Source organism: Triturus cristatus, chromosome 1_2, assembly GCF_964204655.1.
Source record: "Triturus cristatus chromosome 1_2, aTriCri1.1, whole genome shotgun sequence".
NCBI classification, from domain to species: domain Eukaryota; kingdom Metazoa; phylum Chordata; class Amphibia; order Caudata; family Salamandridae; genus Triturus; species Triturus cristatus.
The window spans coordinates 302,259,851-302,279,699 of NC_140580.1; the positions used below are offsets into that span (position 1 = coordinate 302,259,851).

The window sequence follows — 19,849 nt, forward strand, 5'->3', positions numbered from 1 at the left end:
AACTTTTACTCTTTTTCTAAATTGGTTTGAGATTTTTCTTGTGTTGTGTTTTCACTAAATTACTGTTTGAGTGCTTCATAAATACTTTACACAGTGCCTTTAAGGTAAGCCTGGCTTTATGATTTGGAACCTATGGTGTAACTTGGTCTGATTTGTCATAAAATGCAATGTGTTTGTTGTGAAATGCCTCAATAAAGGTTTTGAAAAGATAAAAAAAAAAAAAAGGTAAGCCTGGCTGATATTGTGCTAAGCTACCAGACAGTTAAGCACAGGTTTACTTGGTGACTTTTGTGGTTCAACATGACAAGGATTTGAGTGGGCCTTCTACCACTCTCAACTAACAACCCAATTTCTCACACTAGATTAACACATTGTCATGTTCCCACCTTCACCGATATTACCCATTGATGGACTGGTTATCCTCTCAAGATGGGTGAGCGATTATCTACTAGTTTTCTTTACAATATTCAGCCAGGTTTCCCCAGATTTTGTCATATTTCTGAGACAGATCCATCCCTCATAAAGTACATTTTTCACAACCATGCACCAGTCCATATTTCAGTCCCATTCCAAGATAGCCAGTAGTTCTGTGCATCTCTATTTCTTGGCTATGTCTCTTTTGGCCACTGGCATTTTGTGGTTCAGCATCAACCTTTGATACCTAGTCAAGGCTGTGGTCTCCCACATTCCTATAAGTACTGTTCATGCCTCCATCTGTATTGTTATCCCTGCTATTGCTTGCAGTATCTGGTAACTCCATTATTAAACCATCACACACAATGAAGTCAATGGGAGTCTATTTTGATTCCACTATGATGATGTGCAGGGAAATAAATACTGCTGCTTCTGCCTCAAGTTAGAATAGCACACTGCTCTGCAGAAGTCACCCTTTCCTGTTGAAAACGCCAACTGACAAGAGAAAGACACTGGAGCTTCCATTTCCCGTCTGGAAGACCACAAAATAAATAAATAAATAAAGCTTCTGGTTATCACAAATTGTAGTATTATGGCAGACCGTAAGAATCTCAGAAAAACAGCACCGGCCCCGTGATCTGAAAGATGCACTGGATGCAAAAACGTGCAGGACCTTAACTGTAAAGCAAAAAGCATTTTATTGCCACTGCCACGCGTTGCCATACTTCAAAAGACATAGCGGTGCGAGGGTCCTACAGTCAAGCAACAACCACCAGTGCGTGAGCACGTTTTGGCTCTCACCCAACCTTGATCCATTCAATACGCAAGACAGACTGAGGAGTTTGTTGTAAAGGAAGATACAGAGTCCATCTGTACATGTAGGATACTTCTTTATCAGTAGCTTGGTTCCAGTATAGGAGATCAGGATAGTAGGAGAAGATAGATGTTACAAAGACAGCCCCACCAGGAGCAGGCTCCTAACAGCTCAGCCTGAGTTGACTAACTGACACTCTAACACAGAGAGGCACTCGGGCATTCTATGATGTCATGGAACATTCTGACAGAGCAGTACAGTGGAGAATAGTAGACAAGTAATTTACTACACATCCTCCTTCCTTAGGGAACAACAGCAGAAATAAAGATAAAGACAAGTAAGATACCTCAAATATATCATTAAAAAGAAAGTACAACAATGAGATGTACATATCCAAAGGTGTATTACATGAGGTATCAGAAATTCCACTGGCATGAACAAAAATGCATTAAGATGCAAAAATAAGTGAATACATTAAAATTGCAAATAACATTACTACACACCCCATCCCCCTCCCTTAGGGAAAACAAAACATGGCTTAGATGAGAAAAAAAAAAAAAACAATGCAACAGAGAAGGGTGCTTCTCACTCAAAGTCCTACCAACGTGAAACCCTTGGCCACGAGTTCCATGCAGGTGGACTTCGACCCGAGCATAGCGACAATATGAAAGGGAAACACATGGTAACCCTAGGAATTGACCAAACAACCTCCACCAAAAATAGGGAACAACACAGGGTACTAACCCTTGGAAATAACACAACCTCCCCTAGGTAGGGTACACCACAGGGTAGTCACTCTGGAAAACAACATAACCTCCACTAAATAGGGTACACCACAGAGTACTAACCCTGGAAAACTGAAAACTAAATTAGAGGCATTGACTACCACGACAACCTCCCCAAAAAGATGGGTACACTACAAGTTAATCACTTTAGAAAACAACACAGCTTCCCCTAAGTAGGGTACACCACAAGGTACACAGAATGAGGGGACAAAACGCCAAGGGAACAACAGACCTCCCCATGGCAGGGTGCACCAAAAAGGTATACATCACTGTAAAAAAAAAAAAAATTACCTCCCCATGGCAGGGAACAACCTCCCCATACCAGAGTACACCAGAGAAAGTTTAACCTTGGAACTGGATGAGGCACTGGTAGCCCTCACAACCTCCCCATGGAAAGGATACACTAAAGGGTAAATGTCACCCTAGAAAAAAAAACTGAAAATGGCATTGAGTGCCCCCAGAACCTCCACCAGGAAGAGTACACACCATTTTGTTAAGATACACAAGCGCAAACAACAACATGTATAAAAATGAATCTGCATGGTATAGTTATAAACGACATTCTAGGCCGATAGAGACTTGCACACAATAACAGGCATAGAATTAATCTGGATGGAGTAGTTCTTAAACCACAGTTTATATTGACGGAGACCTGGTGGGCGACGTCTCACCCGTGCCCAGATAAATGTAACGAGTTCACCTTAATGGTTATAGATGAAGGGCTGTAGCACCATGTGAAGACTCCACGAAGCGTCATCGTAGTGAAGAACCACCAGATGAAATATCTGTGAAGCAAACAAGGACCCCAGGCGAAATGAAAGACAGTCACTAAGACCTCCTGTGAAGCTGCATCGTCGCTGCAGTTGCCACGCAAGAACAAACGTGGGGTACGTGGTTGGCAAATTGAGGGCTTGCACCAACTGAAAGCATGAGCCACGGCTAACCACAAAATGGCGGCACGTTTTTGACGTTGGGACGGGTGGTTCATGGCACGCATGCACTGGAGAGCGTCCAAGAGCAGCTGAGCAGATGCGGGAACGTCGGAAGAACTTCAGGGGTTTGTGACTGAGGTAAGTGCGCGCATGCTGGTGCTTTCAATGAGATCGCGGCGAACATACAAATATTCAAAAATTGCGCACAGCATGGCGAACGGCTACATAACCAACTGTCTCACCTCAGGAATGGTATTTCACAGTACAGCCAATTACGGGACACACGCAGCTTAACGGATGTCAGTAAATTCAGAACGCTCTGCTTAGTGTTACACAAGACTTGCAGTAAATAGAAACAAAAACACAGTCACCGATCAGATGGCTTGCGCTGCGTGCAGCTCTCCGTTGCTCCAAACAAACACAGCTTGCCGATCTCCTCACAGAGGCACTCAGGCTTTGTAAGTCGGGTCCTGTTACTGCTTGCGCCCAAATCATTCCTCGGTAAACAATTAAGCAGAACGTACTTGAAACAAACACAGTCACCGATCGAATGGCTTGCGCTGCATGCAGCTCTTTCACACCAAACACAGTAACTACAGATTTCCTCAACAGTTGAATAAAAGTAGCTCACTGCAAGATGCTCAGACCGTCATAAGAAGTCTCCCTTTCTTTTTTTAAATACATTGCTGCTCTCAGCTAATGAAGGTGTTGAAATACACAATAAGACTTTGATGTCAATTCACTGAGGATGCAGATAAGTCACGACACTTCCAGGCAGGCTGAGGGCTCAAATAAAGCAAGAGAACACTGCAGACTTGTTGCCAGAGAGACTGTTCACTGTTGAAGTCTTCCAGGTGACAGCAGGCTCCTCAGTAATGTGAAGACAAAAGCCCAGACTGCAGGCTGTCCAGATGGTACAGGACACTGGTGGGGCTGTCCAGGGCGTTTCTCTGATTTCCAATTAACGTTTTGAAAGTCCTTAAAGTATTTGGATCCTTGTCCTTTAGTTCCTTAGTTGTCCTTACTCCTTACTGCACACGTAGGTTCAAGATCGTCGCCAAAATTGTTGTAAAGGAAGATACAGAGTCCATCTGTACATGTAGGATACTTCTTTATTAGTAGCTTGGTTCCAGTATAGGAGATCAGGATAGTAGGAGAAGATAGATGGTACAAAGACAGCCCCACCAGGAGCAGGCTCCTAACAGCTCAGCCTGAGTTGACTAACTGACACTCTAACACAGAGAGGCACTCAGGCATTCTATGATGTCATGGAACATTCTGACAGAGCAGTACAGTGGAGAATAGTAGACAAGTAATTTACTACACAGTTCAAGAGACTGATCCAAATATCATTCTTCTAGTATCATCTGCCTTCGTGAACACCACAAGTGCATCAGGCTTACGAGTGGAAGATAAACTCTATGTCGATAACGAGGAGTCGAGTGTGCAGCTGAGAGAAGAGCGGCGCGTGGCCACATGCGGCCTTCACATGGCGTCAAGCTAACCACAGCTTTCATTTTAACAGGTTACAGCTCACTTTACAGTGCTACCAGAGTGATGTTCGGTGTCACCGGTTGGCTAGAGGATGGAAGTTAGGCCACACATACGGGAATATCAAATGTGCGTCCACAGAGCAGAGCAAGGGGGGCAGATTGAAAAATAAGTCACAATAAAGTGCCCCCAGAAGCAACACAACCCATTCGGGTATCTGTAGATTGTATATGCCACGTGCCACTATGCCCACTCTTGAACACATCCATGCGTAATTGCTATTTACCAACGTGTCTGATTTCATTTTCTAGAAGAACCAGTTAACCATTGTCCATGTTCCTCGGTTGAACTACCCTGAGTTAACACAAAGTCATTCCCTGTCAGCCTGTGATAGTTGTCTTACTTCGAGTAATACTGAATGGTGCTCTAAAAGTATTCTTCAGCTTGAATAGTCTGTGATTTTCGACCCTAAATTGTAAAAGTCGATAAACCACCGAGTAAGAATTATTATTAATCTTGATAAAATTACTATATTGTGGCCGATAAAGGCAAGTCTATTCCTTTTTCATTCATTTAAATAAAAAAAATGTGTTTGCCGTGTAATTCTGAGTACGTATTCTATATGTTGTATGTAGCGATACCTTAAATTTGAATAGCAAAGTGATTCTTTTGAGAGTCTTCAGTAGATAAATAAAACAAGCATTAAAAATGCAATAGGTCTCGCTTTTCATTAGGCAAAGCAAATGGCTTCAACTTAATCAAAGCCGAGACCCATTGCATTTTCAATGCTTGTTCTGGACTGCAGTGACAGCAGGCACATCGGTGTGCGCGTGCTCACACTGCTAAATGCTTACTAGTGTAGAAGTTACGTCATGACATCATGCCAACTGAGCGTTGTAGAAGGGAAATCCTTTAAAGTTTAAAGAGAGTAATTTTCTCTTTGGATTTCCCTTCTCTTTTTTAAACTCAGGAGCAGCAACATCGTCGTGGTGTCACTGGGGCTTTAAGTCGAAGCTTTTTCAATATTATATACTAGCCATAGTTGCTGCCTATGTATCTTATGCAACTAACAACCATTGACAAAGCCAATTGTCCTGGCTTGTTGTAGGTGTAATGTTACTTGTTGTATTATATATGTGGATGCAGCAACAGAAATAGCAAAATACAAGTTGGGCAGCATACTATGCTAAGCACAGATTTTTAGCTTACGTGTTTTAAGCCACGTTCTTTATTACATTGGCCACGCCCCTTTGAGAGACCCCCCAGTTTTTTCATCCCACTTAAAGCCCTGCATACAGCCCTCCCTCTATCCCCCAATGCATTAAGGATCAGGAGTGACGTCGGATGAAATGAGGAGCGGCCGGAGACTCGACATGAACAGTGGGTTCTGCGGTATCGGCCCCTGGCGTGCCCCTCACACAGGAAAAGTCCATCTTCCCTCTAACAGTACATACACCCCACCTTTCATATCCCCAGTGCATTAAAGATCAGGATAGACGTCGGATGGAAGGGGGAGCGGCCGGAGACTCTTGACATGAACAGGCGGGTTCCGCGGTACCGGCCCCTGGCGTGGCCCTCACACAGGAAGACTCCTTCTCCCATCTAACAGTACATTCACCCTCCATATCCCACAATGCATTAAAGAACGGTAGTGACGTCCGATGAAATGAGGAGCTGCCAAAGACTCTCGACATGAAGTGGTGGGTTCTGCTGTACCGGCCCCCGGCGTGTCCCTCACACAGGAAGAGTCTCTCTCCCCTCTAACAGTACATACAGCCCTCCCTCTACCCCCCCATGCATTAAAAATCAGGATTGACGTCGGATGAAATGAGGAGCGGCCGGAGACTCTTGACATGAACCGGTTGGTTCCGCGGTACCGGCCCCTGGCGTTTCCCTCACACTGGAAGAGTCCATCTCCCCTCTAACAGTACATACACCCCACCCTCCATATCCCCCAGTGCATTAAAGATCAGGATTGACGTCGGATGAAAGGGGGAGCGGCCGGAGACTCTTGACATGAAGCAGTGAGTCCCGCGGTACTGGCCCCTGGAGTGTACCTCACACTGGAAGATGTGTTCAGTCATCCGAGGACACAGGCCCTCACTCCCTGTGAGAGTGAAGGCCTAGAGGGGAATGCGCGTGTGTGTCCAGTGAGAGTTTCTTGCTGATGTGGCCTCAGAGCATCAGTGGTAACAACCTCACCTTTCACAAGTGAGGCCGGTCACCTCTGACTTTTATGGCACCCCAAAAACGTCTCACAACAAGCACGGTCCGCTTTCACTTTCGTGCGTCGTGAAAGCTTTCTTGTCTTTATGGGGCCATGTGTTTGAAACACAAGGCCCCATAAAGATGAGAAAGCTTTCACGACGCACGGAAGGCAGACGAGCCCGTCCAAATGGGACGGCTCAAAAAGCCGAACAAAAACGTCACAAACACCTCTTTTCCAATGGCTGGCCCCCGTTTAGCATAAACGGTGACGCCGGCCAATGGAAAAGAGGGGCTGGGCTTAATGCCCTTTACAAAAAAAAACCAAAATCATTAAATCTCGCCAGCGAGACAGCGCATGTGCGCATCCCACGCCAGGCGAGACCTAAAAATCGGGACTCTGCTATTTCACTGCAAAAACAACAATTGATGGACAGAATGTAGAACAATGTCATGCATTCACCCCAGTACAGAGATCTGGGCCTAAATCCATCGTTTTTTTGCTTACCATGCCATTCTAGTTTGAACCCAGCCATTTGAAAATCAGTCTTGACCCTGTGCCTCATGGGAACAGTCCAGCCCGAAATGCCAAGCCAGGTCCTCCCTGGACTGGAAACAAGCATCCTAGGACCGGTTTCGAGGTTTCACCCCACATCAGCCAGGTTAGCTTAAATGGAGAGCACAGGACCTACGTCTGGGTATACCCGTCCCACTCTGGGTGACAAATGCAAAAACAACAATTGATGGACAGAATGTAGAACAATGTCATACATTCACCCCAGTACAGAGATCTGGGCCTAAAATCCATCATTTTTTTGCTCGCCATTCCAGGTTGAACCCAGCCATATGCAAATCAGTCTTGACCCTGTGCCCAATGGGAACAGTCCAGCCCGAACTGACGTGGGTCCCTTGCTCACTTTGCCATTGGATTGAAGCTAACCTGGCCGATGAGGGCTGTTAGCCCGAAACCGGTCCCAGGATGCTTGTTTCTGTTCCAGGGAAGACATGGCTTGGCAGTTCGGGCTGGACTGTTCTCATGAGGCACAGGGTCAAGACTGATTTGCAGACGTGGTCCCTTACTCACTTTGCTACTGGATTCAAGCTAGCCTGGCTGATGAATGGTGTTAATCAGAAATCAATCCCAGGATGCTTGTTTCTGGTTCAGGTAAAGCTTGGCAGTTCGGGCTGGACTGTTCCCATAAGGCACAGGGTCAAGACTGATTTGCATATGGCTGTGTTACTGGGGTGGCGAAGTGAGCTAAAGAACGATGATGGATTCAAGCCAGATCCGTGACTGGGGGGTGAGTGTCTGAAGTTTCAGCGCTCCGTCCATCATCTCCTTGTGTTTTCTCTGCTATTTCACTGACACAATGGAAAGAAAAAGAACAACAACGGGGCTTGGAATAAAGCTACACTGGACAGGCAACACACTGACAATGGGAACGACATCCATGCACACATATACCACCATTCCCATAGAGCCAAAACTGGTACAGAAATCTCAGCAAGATGCCAAACACGTTCAGACCAAGTCAGAAAATGCACTTAGCAGGGGTCAGGAGACACTCCTGTAGGAACATTTACACCGGGAGAGTGGATGCATGGAGTCGGAGACTGGTGCTGAAGAAGAGAACACACCAATACAGGCAAATACACTAATGCTACGACAACGCTACAATTCCATTGCAAGGGGGAGCAAGACAGACATTTGAGCCCCTGGCAATGGCAACTGGGGAAGTGATGCCAATCTGGTGTTGCCCGGATATGCTTGGGGGCAGTGAATACACTCACAAAATGACTGAAATAGGCCGGCAGTATAAAGGTAGTACACTTAACAACAGGTAAGGCACTGGGAAAGGGAGCACGTTGGCATGAAAACCTACAGAAAGAGAAACTCTGACCTGGGAGACTCAAGCCATATGTCATGAACCCTACACTAGTTCTGAAAACACATTGACAATGGGAACAGTGTGACACAGGAAGTATTGTGAATAAGCACCCACTCTGATGGGATGACAATCACAAAAAAACTGGGATCAGAAACATTGAGACAATGGCGCATGAGGACAGGAAACACTCACTATGCCAGGAACTATACTGACATTGGGACATGTAGACATGTGTACTGGAACAGTGGGTACCCTTATGTAGGGAATATATTGCCATTAGCAGTCCTCCTCTTGGGGAGAGGAGTTGGCCTAACGGCTAGGGTGGTCGACCTCGAATCTGGGTTCGAGTCTCGGCAATGACGCTAAACATCCTGTGATTCTGGGCAAATCACTTAATCTCCTCGTGCCCAACACACAAAAAAAAAAAAAAAAAAAAAAGAAAAGGAATGTGTGCTCATGTAATGCAACTGGTGCCATGTAAAGCGCTCCGATACCCGATTCGGGTCAAGTTCGTGCCATATAAAACTCTGTAAAATAAACAAATCCAAAATTAAAATATGGCTTATGCTTAGCTTGTTGTAATAATTGTATGATGTCTGGTGACGGTGTTGTGAATGTTGTGTGAATGTCGTGTTTAATGTGGTAAAGCTGTTAATGGGCCTGCCGTGGCCTAAGATCCCGGGATTGTATTAAAGGTGTAGAAGACACTGTGTTGTGACTGCTAGAGTTTTGTGGGCTTTGTCGTGAGACGTCGTTAGCAGCCTAATTGAGAAACGGACTTTATCTTTTTCTGTGATTGAGAAGTTCGATTAGTGCAGGGGACCCTTTGCACAGGGGGATACTATACTGATCAGGGTGATTCCCCGCAGTTTGAGGTTTCGCTCGAATGCGCGAATGAGGAGTAGCTTGTGTGATAGCATTCTGTTGTTCTCTTTAGTGAAGCAGACAATCGTTATTTGTTGATATTGTATTTGATAGTATGCGTGAAGTTGAAAGAGTGTGTTCGTTCAAATTGTAAAGGAGGGCGAACCGCTGCAAGGATTGAGATAAACGCCACAGTGTGACGCGTTGGGATTGGTAGGCTGGTGTGAAGCTGTGCTGCTATTGGTTGGTTACGTCATAGGGTGCCGAGCTGGTATGGATTGTTGACTCTAAAACAAATTGGGTGGAGATTGCCATTTCCTTGTTTGAATTGAATAATTTTGATTGCGATTGTTGATATATTGAACTAAAAATGAAATGTTTTAAAGTGATATGGGACATGGTTAGGGGGAGATGTGTTTATTTCTGTTAGAGAGGGAGAAGAGGATACTGCAGGTCTTCATATAGCGGTAAATGTAGGGCTTCCACATATGTTTGGCTTAAATAATGGTACAAGATCACTGAAAATGAAGGTGCACTGGTATTTCCTTGAGATGGTACATTTAACATACAGATCATTGAGCACTTGAGAAGGATTCTGTATGGAATCAAACCACGACCTACACAGTTCCATGCATTCAATGCTTGGGAATGTGCTGCCCAATTCACAGAGTAAGAGAGGTAGGTATCAAGAGTGAGCTAGAAGGAAAGTACGTACATATGCAGATGCAAGGTTGGATGCAGAACAGAAGAGGTGGACGACATATGATAGAGGGAGCTAAATGATATCCAGCATTGATGGATAAGGAGTTTGGGAAAGAAGGAAAAGGGAAGCAAAAGAAAGTGAGAGGAAATGGGCTGACGGAAACAGATGAGGGATATGAAAGTGATTCTAGTGATAATCTTTTATGTGTCTTGTTATAGGATTCATGACATCCATTCGGAATGAGGAGCAAGTCCAAAAACGTCTCGAAGCTTTACAAATGCCTGTCCATGTTGCTGTTGTCAAATGCGCAGCACATTTTAAGGGCGATGATTATGTAACAGTTACCAATAGATATGCCGATGACGTGGCTAAATACTTATACTGCTTGTACTTTAAATGGTGAATATACCAAGGAGAGAACAGACGAGACCAAGTATATCCCTTTATTGGAGGAATGCCATGGTTAGGTTGTTTCGACAAACCTGGTTTAATCCTAGATGTAGGTTGATGGCTGAAGCGTTGTACCACAGGTGTGTTGTGCGTCAACAGAACAATATAGGGAAAAGGATGCTGTTACATTGAGTCAGAGTAGCAATTTACACTCAAAGTAGATGCTTATGTATCTGTATAACACAGTTACAATGAGTGTTGGAGTTTTAGCTTTGCTAATTTGAGTTTGGCAATGTTTAATTTTCAACGTGCATGTTTCCGTTAGGTGTAGTGCTTTTCTTCCCTCTACAGGTGCCTGGTACGATGATCTGATGAAAAGAGAAACAGTAATTGTCTGCAACGACAGGAAAAGCGTGAAGGAATTAGAGGGCGATAAAAATAGCAGAAGTGAGGACTACAGTCCGTGCAGAATAAATATGTGGATCAAAGAAGAAGAGTTACGAGTGTGTCTGCCAAGAGAGCACTGTTTGAAGGTGGTCCCTAACTCGATCTTTGATACTGATTTAGAGGGGTCTCTTGTGGGTATAACTAGGCAATGCTCTTTGGATTTAAGCAGAGATTCCTTTCAGACTAAGAGAGGTACAGGCCTCTTAGCACTATTCTTATTGTGTGGCTGTATGCTATGCAATGCTTTTGCTTTACATGACTTCTACAGAAGTTCTCCTAAGCGGACACCTTTCTATTTTTATGGATCTAATGAGGGTTTCCTTTAGCACTCTTTAGAGTAGGCTATTTAAGAAATAGGCTTACTCATGCATTTTAGGCAGGAGGATTGAAACTTTCAATCTCAACATCATATTGTTTTTCTCATTCTGTACACTTTTGCTACTAAAGTCCTCATCTGTTACTTGCTACTGAGGATTAATTTTGCGCACTGATGTGGCTTTCCTTTGATAACTTTGTATTGCTATATAATGGTTCTGAGATTGGTATATATTACTCTGGCTTTGAATTTGTAATAAATCCTTACTTAATCCTATCATCAACTCGGAGACTTACTGTGTGACCAGATGGGTTGCACCGTAATTGTGAATTTGAGCTGAACCAAACTCTTTTATTCCTCAAGCACCCTAAAAAGGTCGATTGCACGGGGATGGGGGTGAGGGAGGGGTTAGAAAATTGGCACATTCCCTGCTACGTTAGCAAAAGTCTGCTTCAAAACAGCCTTTATCAACACAGTAAGAATAAACGTCAGTACACTACATCCAAAAAAGTTAATGGGTTATCCTGCATACATTTCGACACAGGTTGTTTTTCTCCTAAAATGGATCTAGTGAGAAACAAGAAATAAATGTGAAAATATTAAATGAGTGTACATTATCCAATGCTGAATATCATTTTAATAATGTGCGGCAAAACAGGACTTCAGTACCCATTTTAGACAGACACAGACATGAGAGATCTGTAGAGAGGAGAAAGAGTGCTGGTAAAGAATAGAAGACAAGCATTGCTCATTCCAATGACCACAAAACATTTTTCAAATGAAGGTGCAGAACCATCAGTCTTACCGTGTTTCACCTGTTTCAAGGTGGAGGCAACTTGATAGCTGAACACAGACTCGCAGAGAAACCTCTCAGAGCCGTCTGAAAACAAAAACAAACAAGAACTTTCATGTATCTCCAACTCAAACAGGTGTGCAAACTGCTTTCACATTTGAATATTAGTTGAACCTTTATTAAAAGAAAAACAAGGACCATCACATCGTAAAGTCTAACATTATGCCATCCGTCAGTCCATCCTCGCTGCCTGTCCTCAGATTCTGAACTTAGGAAGCACCTGGTGCAGAAGACCTTTCTTCAAATTATGAGGTTTGTAAATTTTTCAGTTGGTCTCCACACATCTTTAAATCTCAGGGTTACAGCTTAGTGTCTGCTGTTGAGTTTAGCTGTTATCCGTCATGCGTCTCTCAACAACACATTTCCCAGTCATTACTCGTTTGTAACCCCTCCCCCATTGTAGTTTTTGTTACACAGTGTATACACTGGAGAGCCATCATCCATCTTTGTATCCCCCCCCTTAAAACACTATGTATTTGGTTAGTGTTTGTACTTCATGTTGCTTTCCACACTCCAGTATTCTGCAAGATTACAGCTTCTTCGCATGTTGGTGAATTGTCCCATTCGGGACACTGTTTAAGGTGTTGTTGCAGGGGTGTGGAATTTAATAAAATATCTACTTGGCCATAGGACAGGTTTCTTCACAAATCTACTGGTCCTGTAAAAAATAAAACACTTGTCCCTTTGGTGCCATGAAGTGCGGTGACAAATTATGGCAGCAATCTCATTATATAAGATCTCTGATAACAGCCTCTCTGAGTATGCCAAGGCTCACACCATTGTACGGTTTAAATACTAGCAATTCCATTATTTTGCGATTATTTCTGCATATATCCACACACTAGTGCTGGAGGAACGATAAGCAATAGTTCCAGGGTTGAAATGCCCTTTTGAGTCTGCAAGCCTACTAACGTGCAAGTTTTAGGGGTTTTCACCAAGTCTTCTCTAATCTTTTCCCATAGTGAGAAGCGCTGGAAATTTACTCCAGACAAGAAGTAAAACTTCTACCAGGGTTGGGAAAAAAGTGGTTGACGGGAAAGTGAACTTTTGAACACTCAAGAGATTTTCGCATGAGCAAATCTATACATGCATATTTGCTCATGTTAAAATGCAGTTCAAAAATATTTTCTAGGAGTACAATGTCCTGACTAGGTCTGGGCGTAAAATTCTGCTCCGCTTGTGGAGTTGTCAGAGTTTTTCAACTCTGTGCTCTGCGTAAAGCGCGGAGTTCAGAAAAACTCCACGTAGCGGCTCACCAATGTTAAGTTGGCTAGCGTGAGTGAGGAAAATCGTACTCCAGATTGTGAATCAAAACTTTCAATATGTACACCACATTTGTTGTTGTACTCCAGACCACCAACCGGAGAAATTTCTCAACACGGACGGTCGCGGCTGGTCGCTACCGCTTGTGTTGAGAAACCTTCCGCTCGCCTTGAGAACATCTACTCGAGCAGCAGAAAGAGGCAGTGCCCTCTTGCGCTGTGCATGGTACCATTTGCGCTGATTTTACAGTGCAGGACAAATACTCAGTGCTAAAAAACAGTGCATGGAGCGCAACCTATCGCACTCTGCTGCTTGCGGAACTCTGTGTAGCGCAGCAGAGCTTTTTGGTCAATTCGCAGAGTTACGCAGAACTCTGCAAACTCTGCTCAGGCCCAGTCTTGGCCTACTTCTGTAAATACTAGTGTATTCATGAAAGCCGTAATGCTGCACTAATGCAAGGACAAATACCATGGGTGCACTTATGTGACTTTCTTTAAGAATTGGGTCCTTAATTATGTCTGGTGTTAACCAAGACCTTTTTAAAAAATGTTTATTAAAATTCTGTCTCCATGTATTGGCTGGCTTCACTGTAAGTGAAAGCTTTTTGCTCGCTCACAAGGAGCATACCAGCTTACAAAGAAGTTTTGTTCAGTGCCAGGAACTACTGTTGAAATGGGAGCTTTTTCAGACCAAAATTTATTTTGGCTTTTTGCCAATGTTTGTTATAATGGTGAGGGCTTGGCAGCTCTCACAACAATAAAGTTTTACATAAAGGGTGTCAAAACAAGACACACTGATAAAACCAAAAGGCTGACTACTAATGTCAGACCTATTGGCTTTGCCAATGCTTGTTTATTTTCAGGTTTCCTATAGTTTTGTTGACACTGGGTACCCTGATTTTCCAATATGAATATTGTTGGGAAACACTAGCATTCATTAAAACATTTTACTAAGTGATGCTTCAAAGAAACGGTAACCAAAATTCCACAGTAGTTTAGCAATACATTTTGTTACTAGTTGCTTTTTTGTGAACATTTTATTTTGAAAGCAAAGAATCATCAATCTTTCTTTCAAGCTAGTGAAAATATTAGCATCTAATCTGGGAGCATTATGCATAACCTTATATTGTTAAACTTGCAGTTAAGTTGCTAAACTTTTCAAATGTGTGTACATCCTTTTATAGTGGAACCAGTGTCAGTATTGCAGACTGAGCTTACAACAGTTCCTTAGAGCACCCACCCCAATAATAAAGGATTTCCATTAATAAACCGTAAATAAATGTTTGAACAGCATTAACATATGGCACAAATATTACCTTAACTGCAGACAATGCCCTTCACTGGTCCATAATGTGGTACTGTAAACTGGCAGCCAAAGGGTTTGTGCTGCAGGGGTTTGGGCCTACTTGCCCCATGGACAAAATAAAAACGAAAATGTGTTGTCCTTGACCCCAAACAATATGTCCTGGGCATCGGGCTATAGGAATTCCACATCTCTGTGTTGTTAGACCCCACATGTCACTGCCATAAAGCAAGACTGTAGGGGAGATGCTTTTGAAGAGTTTTAGCACTTATATTACTGGTGGGCTGAAATATGCTAGTTGTCTCCTAATGGTTTAGGAAGCAACAATGTTTCTAGGTCTCGCCTACACAACTTTCTTTTTGTGTTAACCTCTCCCTGGAGTATGGACCAAGTACATGTATTCTTCCATGTATTTTTGAAACACACTATTTTTAGGTCTCGCCTGACCCAGCGCATGCGCTGGTCTGGCGAGACTTATTGAGAGGGCTCCAAAAAGTGCTACCAGGTCAGCCTAGAGCTACAGTGAATGTGCCCGCGCTTGACCGCGATTACTTTCACTTTCCGGCCGCTTTGATGTTTGATCGTGATCGCTTTCACTTTGGCGGACCTTATAAGTATTTAGCTATGCAACTGTTGCATGGCTAAACACTTATAAGGTCCCAAAGGCGAGACCTATTGGCTATGCCAATGCTTGTTTATTTTATCGGCGCTTCTGTATTATTTCTGGACTTGCAATGTGCTTTCCTACTTTTATACAGGCATAGTTTCTTAATTATGTTGCTTTCACCTTACCTGCCGTCTCTATTGACGCTTTAGTTACGAACACCCACAACTGACTACTCTATGCTACGCCACTTCACTCAATGCCACTCTACTCTTCGCCTCTATGCCACTCCATTACTGTCTAAGCCACTCTACGTGACTCCACTCAAGTCTGCACCACTCTATGCCACTCTAATCTGCACCACTTCACTCTTCGCCACTTTACTTTACGCCACAAACATTTAGCCATGCTGCTGTACAACATGGCTATAAAGACATTGGCTAGGCCAATACCCCTCACACAGGCATGACGTATTGGCTTTGCTAATGCGGTTTCTTAAAGTGACTAAGTGCATCAGGACGTTTAAAAACTGACAATCTGTGCTCTAGGAAGGTGTAGTCTGATTGGTCGGCAACTTCTGTGATATTAAGAAAGAATTTGACTTGATCGGTTCTTCCGTTTACTTTGGCCCATAACACTGGATAAAAGCGCATTTATATGAACATTTACACAAATTCCACTGTGGTTAATTGGGTCGAGGGAGTTCCCATCTTTTTAGAGAGAAGAGATGCGCTCTTGAAACCACAAGTGCCCAGATAGCAGTAGGATTTGAAAAGTTTTAGTGGAGATTGTTGAATCTAGTCTGAGCTGGGATTAAGCACCTCGTTGAATATGTTATCAGTGCCGTACATTTGATTGTTTTTAAATTGCCACGTAATGTCTCACACAATTACTAGTTTACTCATGGAGGACTGGTGATCTTTAATAATTTTCTCAAGGCAACGCAATTTTGGGCTTCTTTGAGGTTTTCAATGGAGATTTCACTTTATCCATTTCTAAAGGGGGCTGCCCATGCCAGACAATGGCTATGAACATTTTTACCAACCATGATTCTGTGACTAAAAATTGGTAATTTGTGTGCACAAAGTGGACACTTTGAGCCTCACGTCGAGCTCTGGAGTGCAACGTGCTGTGTGAATCAGGCCCGTAGTGAATAGCGGGGCTATGTCACAATCTACACATCAGGGGTTTGTCATAATTTACACATCAAACTAATGCTAACTTAAGTATAGTTCTCATCGACACGGTGTATCAAAGAGCCATCTTTAATGCAGTGTATCCCAAAAAAAGAGAAGAAATTCCCAAGTTAAATTTTGAGAGTTTGAAACAAATGTAAAAGTAGCAGAATGCTCATCGTTTCCAAGAACTATGTATTGGATGAACTGCTGAACTGTAGCGGTTCTGGACTAAGCGATGTTATTTAAAAATTTGACATTCTTACAGCATCAAAATAGCACTGTGATTAAGCATGGAATCTGGCAGCAAACAGAAGCCCTGCCTTTCATGCTGAATGATCAAGATAATGAAGCGACATATGCTCTAGCAGCTTATTGGCAAGCAATCAAGAAATAAGTCTTTAGGCTCCATTTCAAGGGTGAATTCATTTCCAAGCTGTTTCTATGAGTAATCTCGGTCATGGTCTGCACTGTGCAATGTGTCCTTTCGGAGGCTGCGTGTTTCATGGTCCTCTCGTGGGTGTAATGCTGCTACAGTAAATGCTGATAGCAATGCACATAGAAGGTTTCTGTCATGTTGTGGTGGAGTCGAAACAGTTTAAATACTGGTTGTGCAGATTATCATTTACATATTCAGCAGCACACCAGAGATTATCAACTGCTTTGGTTAAGAATATTGAGTTAGCTTCAAGAAAATGAATCTGGAAAGATATGAAACTAAGGCGGAGTAAATTTGGCCTACTTTGATCATTGGCAGATGTTCGATCAGTGTACATCAGGCACAAAGGATTTTGTAGCATGCTTCATGGGCGCCAAGAGGACATCTACAACCTCATCAAGAAGATACAGGGAATTCAACAAACACCGCTTAATTTACATGTGTAGTGAATCAGCCACTTTTGTGGTCTGACACCCTATGATGACCCTCAACCACCACCATTCTGTACTGACTTAAGTGTGTTATGTTACCTTAGCCTTAATGTAGGATGGGTTTGCATATGCCTGCTTTTCTTCTGTCTTTTAGTGGAATAGTCTTTCCAAGAATAGAAGGTATGGGATGTTGAGGTGCAGTCTTGTGGGTGGTGGTGCACACATGTGCTCAATGTTGTATACTGAGGGATTAAGTGTATAATGTTATTTGGGTTAGGTGAATTATGACTTTGACCTATTGGCTTTGACATAGTCTAATGTCATTCTGCCTTCTGACTTTACCTTGCTTCAAACTTTTCTGTGTGCACAGTGGTGCTTGTAAGTTGTGTGGGTGAGAATTATAGGTGCGGACTATTGCCTTTGACAGGGCCTCATGTCGGACTCTGCCTTGCTGCTGCGTGCACACCCGTGCTTGCAAGTTGTTTGGGTTATTCACATTCAAGGTCTTGGTGTTTTCCTGAGCGATTGTTTTTGTTTAGTGTGCTGTGGAATGCCTTGTGAGAGCTTCGTCAAGACAGAGGCTGGAAGAAGTGCGAATGGAGGAAGAGACTTGAGCGCTCCTTACTGCCATGAGGATGCTTGCTTGGAACTTGGCCAGTTCTGGTAAAATTCCTCTGGCGGTGGGAGGAGGTCTTTCACGAATCTTCTAGTGTGTTTAAAGCTGAGGGTTGCAGGCTGAGAAACTGGGAGTTTGGATTCCGAGCGAGGGCAGACGTGTCTATCTCGGATTGAACCCTGGCTTGCTGAGCTCTGATCCCCGGCTGTAATTCCCCCAGTCAGAAGTGGGCAGTGTATGCACCAGGTGATGTATTGAGTTGTGTGGTTCTTTGATCATTGGAGGTGTTTTCTTTGTGGTGTGGGAGGTGCACATCCAGAGTACTCCTCTGTTCTCTATATATGTATATCTTTCTGATCTCTTGCAGGACGTCCAGTGTACCTTATCTTATATCAGTTATTGCTTGTTTATTAATCAGTATTATAGTTTGCTCAGTTATTGATTCATGCCTTTAGATTATAAGTTTGCTACATATATTTGAATCTTATGCATTTGGTATCTGAGACAGCTTTTGTTTAGAGAGTATTATGTAATAAACCCCAAGCCTTATTCTAAAAGTGATAGAGTCTTTGCATTTTGTTATTTGCCTCCCAGGTGGGAGTGCAGGGATTGGGTGTGGCTTATTGGTGAGAAGCTACATTCAAAACAACATGCATGGAGCATTTGGAGATTAGATCTGGACTGGACCACCCTGCTGCAAGAGCAGATCCACAGTGCATGGGAGAGGATCGCGCCACCCCACCTGACTCGTTTGAATCTGGGAAGTACGACTAATTTAGCATTAGCAGAGCGCATGTTTCTGTTAGGGAGATTCAGAAAATCAGGGCTAAAAACATGAAGTGCCTTATAAGCTAGACAGAACGCCTTAAAGGTGATCCTTTGCTTAATGGGAAGCCAATGCAAGTTTTTTTTATCCTGGGATACTGAGCAGAATTTGGGAATTTTTAACCGCAGTCTAGCTGCAGTGTTTTGAAAGGCTTGTAGTTTGATGATATTGTATTTAAAGGGTAGTGGAAAGTAAGCTTGTTAGACTTGGCATCTTTTGGCGTGTTTCCCCTGAGTTTTTGCTGTCTAACCTCCCGGTTTTGACTCTGTTTTTGCTGGCGTAGTGTTTCTGCGCACTTTTCTCACTGCTGATCAGTGGTAAAGGAAACGTATTCCTGTGGTAAATTGTGTTATGGATTGGTGTTTCCATGATTTGATATACATGTTAGTCCCTAGTAAAGTGCACGGAGTGTGCCAGGGCTTGTGAATCAAATGCTACTAGCGGGCCTGCAGCACCGATTGTGCCACCCATGTGAGTAGCCCTGAAAAGGCAACTCAGACCCGCCATTGCGGAGTCTGCACGCAGTTTGTAACTGCCATGACGACTTTGCCAGTGCACACACTTGCCAGTCGTTCACCTTCCCTTTTCTTACATGTCAGCCACCCCCAAGGTAGGCCCAGGGTACCCCTGTGGGCTGGGTGCAGTGTATGTGAAAGGTAGGATATGCTCTGGTGTGTGTGGCATGTCCGGATAGTGAATTACGGCCAATTTCGTTTTTTCGCTAATGCAAAGCTACCTGTTCCCCATTGGACAGAATGGGGAGTTTGTTTATAACATCTTAGAAACATAACTGGCCCGGGGAGTTAGGTAGGAAAGTAACGTTTAGTATGCCTGAACTCAGAATCTAAAGATGCATCTTTTAGTGAAGGTGATTTTTACATTCTGTGTTTGAAAATATCACTTTTAGAAAGTAGGTATTTTCTTGCTCAGTCATCCTGTGTGCCTCTGCTGGAATGTGGATTGCCTGTCTGGGTTCTGGATGACAGAAGGCTGGGAAGCAGGAGTGGCTCCAGGTAGTCTAGGTGGGTCAGGAAAGGGCCGATAGAACTGGGCTGCGATTGGGGAAGGGGAGAAGATTTCCTTGCACCTC

The 19,849-nt window shown here is 43.5% G+C and overlaps 1 protein-coding gene across 1 annotated transcript in view; it reads right to left on the minus strand.

The window, feature by feature from the left end:
- ANAPC16 (anaphase promoting complex subunit 16) overlaps positions 1-19,849 on the minus strand; it is a 125,551-nt gene that overhangs the window by 12,357 nt on the left and 93,345 nt on the right. The window contains exon 3 of the mRNA XM_085603846.1: positions 12,056-12,130. Within this exon, the coding sequence (XP_085459972.1) occupies positions 12,056-12,130 (75 nt within the window). The remainder of the gene's footprint in view (positions 1-12,055; positions 12,131-19,849) is intronic.